This window comes from Sinocyclocheilus anshuiensis, unplaced genomic scaffold, assembly GCF_001515605.1.
Source record: "Sinocyclocheilus anshuiensis isolate Anshui unplaced genomic scaffold, SAMN03320099.WGS_v1.1 scaffold708, whole genome shotgun sequence".
Classification (NCBI taxonomy): Eukaryota; Metazoa; Chordata; class Actinopteri; order Cypriniformes; family Cyprinidae; genus Sinocyclocheilus; species Sinocyclocheilus anshuiensis.
The window spans coordinates 2,131,342-2,141,331 of record NW_015555881.1 but is presented as its reverse complement, the minus strand read 5'-3'; the positions used below and the strand labels follow the sequence as shown (position 1 = coordinate 2,141,331).

The 9,990-nt window shown below is 37.3% G+C and overlaps 1 protein-coding gene and 1 pseudogene across 1 annotated transcript in view; both read left to right on the top strand.

Moving 5' to 3' along the window:
* The window catches only part of LOC107675799 (guanine nucleotide-binding protein subunit beta-2-like 1), an 8,316-nt pseudogene extending 3,962 nt beyond the window's left edge, over nucleotides 1-4,354 (top strand).
* Nucleotides 4,355-5,812: 1,458 nt separating this feature from the next.
* LOC107675706 (heterogeneous nuclear ribonucleoprotein A/B-like) overlaps nucleotides 5,813-9,990 on the top strand; it is a 7,588-nt gene continuing 3,410 nt past the window's right edge. The window contains exons 1-7 of the mRNA XM_016470119.1: nucleotides 5,813-5,905; nucleotides 6,316-6,468; nucleotides 6,554-6,564; nucleotides 6,695-6,830; nucleotides 7,874-8,042; nucleotides 8,117-8,275; nucleotides 8,360-8,515. Of these exons, the coding sequence (XP_016325605.1) occupies nucleotides 6,335-6,468; nucleotides 6,554-6,564; nucleotides 6,695-6,830; nucleotides 7,874-8,042; nucleotides 8,117-8,275; nucleotides 8,360-8,515 (765 nt within the window). The 5' untranslated portion in view covers nucleotides 5,813-5,905; nucleotides 6,316-6,334. The remainder of the gene's footprint in view (nucleotides 5,906-6,315; nucleotides 6,469-6,553; nucleotides 6,565-6,694; nucleotides 6,831-7,873; nucleotides 8,043-8,116; nucleotides 8,276-8,359; nucleotides 8,516-9,990) is intronic.

Sequence of the window (9,990 nt, the reverse complement as noted above, 5' to 3'; positions counted from 1 at the left end):
CAATATAACAAAGAGTGAAAAATTTAAGGGGGTCTGAATACTTTCCGTACCCACTGTATATGTGTGTGTGTGTATATATAGTTCAAAGTTTAACTAAAACTAAATTAAGTGAATCTATAAAGATGAAAAAATAATAATAATAAAAATGACAAATGCAAAATCATAAGAACTTTTAGTAAAATTAAAATGAAAACAGAAAATATAAAGTTGAATATATTAACAAAAACAGTGATGCTAAAATAATACTGGTTCATGGCATCTAAAAGTTTGTAAACCCCTGATGAAGCCTGTAGAATCAGTCTTTGAGTTTATTTTCTGTCATTTGAACTTCATCTTAAAGGCTAATGATTGATATTGACTTTTTTGCATTGTTTCATGCAGTCCTGTGTCCTCGTTATGCTAGATGGCTTTATCATTTAGATGGCGGTTTGATGTTCTCTGTGTCTCTGAGTTCAGGATGGACAGGCCATGCTCTGGGATCTGAATGAAGGCAAGCATCTGTACACGCTGGACAGTGGTGACGTGATCAACGCGCTCTGCTTCAGTCCCAACAGATACTGGCTGTGTGCCGCCACAGGACCGAGCATCAAGATCTGGGTACCATCAGCTCTCATGACTGGATTTACACATCAAAACATGTTCTTAGCAGTTTGGTGATGCTTTATGTTGTGGTAGACAGTCAGCAAATATTTGGCATTTTTATATTGGCGTAATATCAGCATCATTTGTTGAAAACCTCATATTGGAAAACTGGTGATTTCAATTAATCAACATTGAACATGATTGCAACAAAGATGCCATTTAGGTTGGTGAGTACAATTCATTTCGGCGAAATGAAAAATGTACTCCTATTTAATGATTCATTTGTGCTATCGCTTAAAAATTTTGTTTTAAACTGGTTATTTCAATGAACCAACTTTGGAAATCATTGCAATACTTGGTGACTGTGCCCCTCACTTCATTGAGCATCATTGAAATACATGTTAAACATACAATTGCTAAGATGGCATAAGAGTTAATTCAGTTCCTTTGGTCAATCAGTTCAAAGTGTCCAATTCAAAAATTGAATTATTGAACAATTCATTTTTGTCACCACTTCATGTTATATTTGACTAGTGTTTTCAAAATAGCAACACTGAAAAACATGTTAGATTTAAAATGGACAAAGATGAATTTGGTAAGTTAAAAATCAGTTCAAACTGTTCAAGACTTTGATTCATTCATTCATAATAATTCATTTGTGTCAGCAGTTTAAAAAAGTAATTTTTGACTGGTGATTTCAGTTAATCAACATTGTCAATTTTGAACATGCATTGCATTGATTTTCAGTGATGGTTAATTGAAATCACCAAATAAAAACAATTTAAATGGTGACACAATTGAGTTGTTAAATCGAAGTCAATTGACAGTTTGAACTCAGTCGCTAAAATGATTTGAACTTACCAACTATAATGCTATCTTTTTCCATTTTAAGTTGAACATGTATTGCAGTGATTTTGAGAGATGGCATTCGAGTTGGAAAATTGAAAAACTAATAGTTCAAACTGTCAATTGACTCGGATTTAACGATTCATTTGTGTCACTACTTAATGTTTTTTATTATATATTAAAATTATTTTGTGTAATTGAGATGATTAAATAGCATGTGCTAATTGTCATTTATTAAATAACTGCAGAAACTGATTTTGTTCTAGATTTTTATTATAAGTGCACTACACTTTTTGAGTCTACTTGAATGAATGTAAATATGAATATTTGGCTTTTGGATGGTTTGATTTGGTGTTCATTTGCACCCCAGTCACTCTTCTCTCTCTCTCATTACTGTCGTGTCTGTCTGTCTCTCCACAGGATCTGGAGGGAAAGATCATCGTTGATGAGCTCAGACAGGAGGTCATCACCACTAACAGCAAGGCTGAGCCGCCCCAGTGCACGTCTCTGGCCTGGTCTGCTGACGGACAGGTGAGAGCTTCCCGCAGGCCACAGACACCACGCGCGTGTGTGTGTGTGTGCGCGTGTGTGTACGCGCATGTGTGTGTGATGAGCTTATTCTGCAGATAATCAGCATCAGTTTGGATGCTGGATCTCTGGGTGATTGATGGCATTGTGTGTAATAGATAATCTTAAATATAAACTTAGGGGTGTGTGATAACATGATTTTTGATTGTGGACGATTAAAATGTCTCCACGATCTGCTTTTGAAGAAATATCGTAGTATCATGCTACAGCGCACATTCTATCGTTTGCAGTTCTGCCGCCTCCATCTAAGTATACTGTAAAACGCAACATACATTCACATCAAATGTTAACTCACGGGACACTGCACTTATTCACAATCACAAAAGTGCATTATTTGCATGTGCTTTAAAGTCTTGCCGGTTAAACCTCATTTCGTTCTGACATGCACTTTTTCTGAGCATGTACACCTGAAGCGTGCACACACTAAAAAGCCTGTCAAACAGCATCTGATTACTGGACTGAGTTATTTTTCACATCTGATTGCGCTAATACTGTCAAAAACACACAAGGTTTACATATGAACACAGCTTGTTATGTCTAAAGTGTAAGTAAACAGTTGAGAGAAAAAAACTCTTAAAGTCCCCATGAAATCAAAATGAAAGTTTTTTTGGGTGTTAGTATCAATATGTTAGTCTTAAGGTTATCTATAAGGCAGTGTGCTCCAAAACAGTGACAAAATTCGCATTTAGAAGATATAAGCATTCAAAGCTTGCAGTTCGTCACTTCCGCCAAATTTTTTGACGTCACATCGTACTTCAGCTTCTTATCAAACTTTGTCCAATCAAATGCTCTCTAGAATCTGAAGCGCTACACTATAAAATAGATGCTGAAGCCGTGGCTGAAATCGGTCACTTGTCCACAGAATTAGTATTTTCTGTTCAGTGAATGGCACGTAGTGCACTATATAGGGGACAGGGAACGATTCAAACAGTGTAAATATGCTTTCCATTGAGGAAAAAAAGAAGTCTGGTTTCGCGCTGTCATGCTAACCACCGCACCGCACACACACTCTGCTCCGGTCCAGAGACACGATAGCACGGAGCGGATCACATGCGCGAGTCGGCGCAGACCACAAAATGTATCGGAGCTATTTGAATTCTACACAGAATGCTATTCAAATATCAAATGCGGCTTTACGGAGCTCAATGGCTCTAGCCCAAGCTGTGATATAAACGAACGCTATTGGCTATTTTAAAAAGGGGCGGGGCTGCTTGATATGTCCTGCCCTGTCTTCCTGTTTCAGTTAAAATGACCTCAACAAAGAGTAACGCTGCGTGTTTCTAAGCATTTCAGGGGACCTTTAAAGTGATAGCAGACTAATAGTCCCTAACATGCTGCCGCTTGTCATTAAATGGAGAGTTCACCCAAAAATGAAAATTCTGTCATTTACTCACTCTCATGTTGTCGCAAACCTGTATTAAATTTCTTTCTTGTGCTGAACACAAGAAGGTATTTTGAAGAATGTGGTTAACCAAACACCTGCTGGTCCCCATTGACTTTGATAATAGGAAAAAAAAACACTCTGGAAGTCACTGGGGACCAGCAACTGTTTGGTTCCCCACATTCTTCAAAATAACTTTTGTGTTCAACAGAAGAAACTCATTCAGGTTTAAAACAACTTGAGAGTGAGTAAATGATGACACAATTTTCATTTTTGGGTGAACTGTCCCTTTAATATTAATAAAAAGGCAAAACAGAGAAAAATCGCTCACTGCTCTTAACTGAATAACTTTTATACAGTTGCTTTAGTAAAAATCAATGTATAATGTATACAGTGAAGTGTATATAGTGTTTTGTTTTTATATTTGTTCATTCAATTTCTTGAATGCTCCTGCTAAATACAGCTACTGCACCTGAAAAATAAAGCACTGTTTGTTTTATTTGTATATTATGTGTATTTGTAATGTGTATCTTTGTTCTTATTTTTTTAATAACAAAGATAAAATGACGCAGATTTTTATCTTCATCCACTTTGGCCTGAATGTCTGCTTTTCTTTTGTATTTTATATTTTGTTACCTTTTGTTACAACTTGCAAAATAGTCAAACTAACATGACTAAAAATAGTCAAACTAACAAACTAACATGACAAAGAAACGTGTCTTTTCCTGAAAAGAATTGTGATATATTTTTGCCATATCGCCCACCCCTAATATAAACCAATTGCACAAATGAAAAGGGTTGTATTAATTGCACTATTTTTTTTTTCTCAGACTCTCTTTGCTGGATACACAGACAACCTGATCAGAGTTTGGCAGGTGACCATCGGAACCCGATAAAGATGTACATTTCCAAGAACAGAATGCAAAATATGGAAAATTGAATAAAAAAATAAAACCGATCTTGTCCTTGTTAGTATTTTTCTTTTGTGTTGATGCAAATTTGTAGTATATTAATGCAATTTACATTTAGTCTTTTGATGATTCTTTATCTAATGAAATCTATCTTATATATTAAATTGTTATTTACATTTACATTTAGTCATTTAGCAGACGCTTTTATCCAAAGCGACTTACAAATGAGGACAATAAAAGCAGTCAAAACTAACAAAAGAGCAACAATATATAAGTGCAAATGACAAGTCTCGGTTAGCCTAACGCAGTACACGTAGCAAGGTGTATATATATATTATTCACACATAAACACACGCACAAAGAAAAACAAGTAAATAGAAAAGAAAAAAAAAGATAACGTAGAATTAAAATAGAATAGAAAGTGCTAGAGTTAGAGGGTCAAATATACTTATAAATATATATAGTTATATTACTCATGATTTAATATTATGATTTATTTGATGTATATGAGGCTTTGCATCAGTTTGGGTCGATTGGGTAGAAAGGAAAGGCTGGATTCTGTGAATCCTGTAGCAAACCAGTTTATGTATGACTGAGCAGAACTTTGCAACATTTATACACCTGCTGTCCAGTTGTGTTTCTTGCATAAAATTGCTGATTTTTGGGTTAAATATCTGGTTTGTTTTTGTTTACTACTGTAGTACCATTTGTCACTTTAATATTACTATTTCAGTAACCTGAGGTCCAGGAGTGTCTCTTTCACCCTCAATTTGGAGTGTTTTATTTTATTAACACTATTTACCTTTCGCTTGGGAAGCTGAAATACAGCTATATTGCTTGATCAGTTTGAAGTTTGATCAATTTAACGCAGCCATAAAATACTTAATGCTACATGTAGTAACCATTTTATGGGTTTTATATAGTCCAGAATTAAGCAATGAGGGGTTTTGATCTCTGCAAGCCATTCAAAATTGGGACAATATCTTGTTTTAGAGGAAAAACATCTTTACAATCGAAGCAGTTAGTTTTATTGTCGGTGAAAATCGCCTGTTACTTGTGGTACAGTGATGATGTCTAAAAAAACAAGACAGTAGTACAAAGAAGGCCTGAATTGGTCATGAAAATTGCGGAAAATTCGAAAATGAATGAAATGTGTTCTTGTTATGTTCAGCTCTACTAGTGCAGTCCTTCGTGGACGATTGGTGGAAATCATGTAAATTGAAAGGGAAGCCTAACAAGTTTTATTTTCTGAAGCACTATTAGATATGATATAGTTTTATACACGCTTATGCATTGTGTTTGATTGCACAACACCTTCACCATCGTGTTTTATAGTGCACACACTCTGGATCATCTCATGCTAAAGCGTTCGAACAAACAGCAGAAAAGAAGTGCGCACGAGGAAACCATAATGGGGCGGTGCTTTACCGTCTCCGACCAATCATAGAACGCTATCATTGCCAGGTCAAAGACTGTCGTCCAATCACAGCGTGTTTTATTCCAGCGGACTTATCCGGTGCTATAAAGGTGGCCACGAGTTGATACTGTAAACGAGTCCATTTTGGAAAGCGGCTTTTTTCAGCGCCAATATTTTACAGTAAGCCAGTTAATTTAAATTTAAGTCGGGTGGTAAACTGAGTTGGGTTATTTTATGTTTTACACGATTATGTTTTAGACGAAAAAGCCTGTTTAGTGCTCCCGGCGCAGTCGAAATGATGTAAATGCGATCGTGTAGCTAGTTTAGCTATGCATGCTGCATTAGCTTTAGCTACGCGGCATGAATGTGTTTTTATTTGTTTGTTTTGAGCCACATACGTTTTATACGTTTCTAACACATTTTTACACCTGCTTTTATTTGTTTTTTTTTTTAATGCTTTTAACAAGCTACGATTGAAATCGAGCGTTTGCGTTGAATCCGATGGCGTAACCACGCTGTTACTCTATTCTAGCATCAGCCCTCAGATCTCGCTCGCACTGAAACTAAATCAAATCTCTTCTAATCCAGAGGTAATCAAAAGCGACTAAAATGGCCGACGCAGAGCACCAGTTCATGGAAACCTCCGAGAACGGGAATGAGGAGGATTTTAACGGAGCTGAGGAGGAGAACGGAGCCGGCGAGGGAGGACAGATCAACGCCAGCAAGGGCGAGGAAGACGCCGGGTGAGAATATCGAGCGCTTTATTACATTTTTATGCTTAATGTGGATGTTTTGTTTTAAGTCGTCTCTGTGTGTCTTTGTTAATAGAGGGGGGGAGGGTTCTGCTTCTCGTTGTTGGAAATGAGGGTTGTTTGGGATTGAATCCCGCGCTGGGGGGTGGCAGCGGATGTTTGATCTGCCGATACGCGAGCGCATTAACTCTAAAAATCGCAAACACTCCGTAAGAAGTCGCTTTATTAAACCCAACAATGGAAACCCTAACCTCCGAGAACGGGAATGAGGAGGATTTTAACGGAGCTGAGGAGGAGAACGGAGCCGGCGAGGGAGGACAGATCAACGCCAGCAAGGGCGAGGAAGACGCCGGGTGAGAATATCGAGCGCTTTATTACATTTTTATGCTTAATGTGGATGTTTTGTTTTAAGTCGTCTCTGTGTGTCTTTGTTAATAGAGGGGGGGAGGGTTCTGCTTCTCGTTGTTGGAAATGAGGGTTGTTTGGGATTGAATCCCGCGCTGGGGGGTGGCAGCGGATGTTTGATCTGCCGATACGCGAGCGGATTAACTCTAAAAATCGCAAACACTCCGTAAGAAGTCGCTTTATTAAACACAACAATGGAAACCCTATTCATCCGCATGGTAATTTAGCCGAATTGTAGCCTGTTTATGGTTGCCAAGCAACTAGGTCTTTATATAGTTTAACTGGAGATGGTTCGTCCAATTAGAGTTGGCGCGCAACAGTCTCCGCCCACTTTTCAGCTGGTTCAAGTATTATCATTTTTTCCCCATTAATTTTTCCATAGGGATTTTTTTAATAGTCTTACAGGGAGTAGGGTATTTCTGCAATACCAGAGGCTGCCGTTTCGGGACCGCAGTTTTAGGACCTTGTTTTTTTTTTTGTTTTTTTTTGTATGTATTAGCATTTTATACTCTTTTTATAGCACTTGCTATTCAATTCTGTATTTGTATTAAGTTATTAGGTATTTAATTGTATAACGTTACATTTAATTGTCCTCACCAACCCCTAACCCTAAACATACCTATTGAAATATTAACCTAATTTTTAATTTAAATTTAGTATTTTGAGAGTAGGCTAAATTGGCTTGTTGTGATTCTCTGATTGGTGGGTGACTCTTTGCAGAATTATGGGTAATGTAGGTATTCACCAGGAGTTCTGCAACTATTTAATGAAAGAAGTTGAAATGTGAGCTTTAACGAAAGCATATATCATCTATTACCAACTGTGTAGATCTGTTTTTAACAGTTTATAAATTTATTCCGTTATGTAGAAAGTGATTGGATTTATTTAATGAAACCCAACTGTTGGTCTTTTTGTCTGTGATGTCATGCGATTTGCTTTTGTGTGTGGTTTAATACAGGTTCTCATCAACTTGTTTTATTATTTTGTGCAGTAAAATGTTTGTTGGAGGACTCAGCTGGGACACCAGTAAGAACGACCTAAAGGACTACTTCTCAAAGTTCGGTGAGGTGACCGACTGCACCATAAAGATGGATTCAAACACCGGCCGGTCACGAGGGTTTGGCTTCATCTTGTTCAAAGAAGCAGAAAGCGTGGACAAGGTATGGATGCTTTCCCTTCCCTTGAATCCAGACACTTGCGTAGTGGCAGAGGTTCACGTCTCTTCATTTGTAAGGTGCTGGAGCAAAAGGAGCACAGGCTAGACGGCCGACAGATCGATCCCAAGAGAGCCATGGCCATTAAGAAAGAGCCCGCCAAGAAGATCTTCGTCGGTGGCCTTAACCCTGAAACCACAGAAGAGAAGGTCCGTGAATACTTCGGGGCCTTCGGAGAGGTGAGCTTTGACTCTATTGAGCATAAAAACATCTCTTTGTCATCCGACTTTTTATTAATGCTGTATCGATTATGATACTTGCAGATTGAAACTATTGAACTTCCAATGGATCCAAAGACTAACAAAAGGAGGGGCTTTGTCTTCATCACATTCAAAGACGAATCTGCCGTCAAAAAGATCCTGGAGAAGAAATACCATAACGTTAGCGGAAGCAAGGTAACGAACGGAACGGAAGACCTTGTATGTATTTCTCTTATCTTTTTATGTTTTAGTTATGACGGGTCAATTTGTGGGTTAAAGGGTTAGTTCACACAAAAATGAAAATTCTGTTATTACTCACCCTCGTGTTCCAAACCCGTAAGACCTTAGTTCATCTTCGGAACACAATTTAAGATATTTTTGATGAATTCTGAGAGCTCTCTGACCCTCCCATAGACAGCAAGGTAACTATCAAGTTCAAGGTCCAGAAAAGTACCAAGATGATCGACTAAGTAGTCCGTGTGACATCAGTGGTTCAACTGTAAAGTTACAAAGCTACTTTTTTGCGCTAAGAAAACAAAAATAACTACTTTATTCCACATTTTCTTGACATCACATGACGTCATCACACCGGATCTGGGTCAGCGCCGCCACACGCTTGTCATGGTACTGCTGTGAACGCACGTCCACAAGTAGGGATATGCCGGTATCAAATTTTCATGTTGCGATTAATTGCTAATGCTTTTATCACGGTATACGGTATTATCACGGTGTTGAAATTTGGTTTTAAAAAAAGTGCTGTCATAATACAGTATAACAGGTTTAATAACTTTTTTTTCTTATAACAAAAATAACTGAACATTTAAATGCAATAAAGCAATACATTATTATTATTATTATTATTATTATTATTATTATTATTATTATTATTATTATTATTATTATTATTATTATTATTATTATTATTATTATTATTATTATTATTATTATTATTATTATTATTATTATTATTATTATTATTATTTCTGCAGTTTAGTGCCATCTGCTGTCAGAGAGTGAAAGTGCGCTTTCATCCAGAGCGTCTCTCACATGTTCTGCCATGTGCTTCTCGTCCGCGCTTGTTTACATCAGAGTGCGCACTCGTCTTTCTCGCAGCATACAGCGGTGTTGTGCATTTTGACCAGTTGATGGGACAAGTATTCTTAAAATGCATTCAAAATTCTGAATAACTTGTAATATATAATTATTCACGGTATTTAGAAGAGCCCACGATAACAATATCGTGCATATTCATTACCGTGATATCGCATTACCGAAAACCGGCACAAGTCTATCCACAAGTGACGCAGTAGAGATGAAAATGTGGAATAAAGTCGTTCGTAGCTTCGTAACTTTACAGTTGAACCACTGATGTCACACGAACTACTTAGTCGATCATCTTGGTACTTTTCTGGACCTTGAGTGTGGTAGTTACCTTGCTGTCTATGGGAGGATCAGAGAGCTCTCAGATTTCATCAAAAATATCTTAAATTGTGTTCCGAAGATGAACTAAGGTCTTACGGGTTTGGAACAACACGAGGGTGAGTAATGACACAATTTTCATTTTTGGGTGAGCTAACCCTTTAAAGTTAAAGTGTGACATTTATATATTATGGAAACTTGTTTTTGCCATGGGATTAAAAGGGTAATTGCAGCATCTCACAGTTCTGCCCTTTTTTTTTTTTTTTTCCCGAATT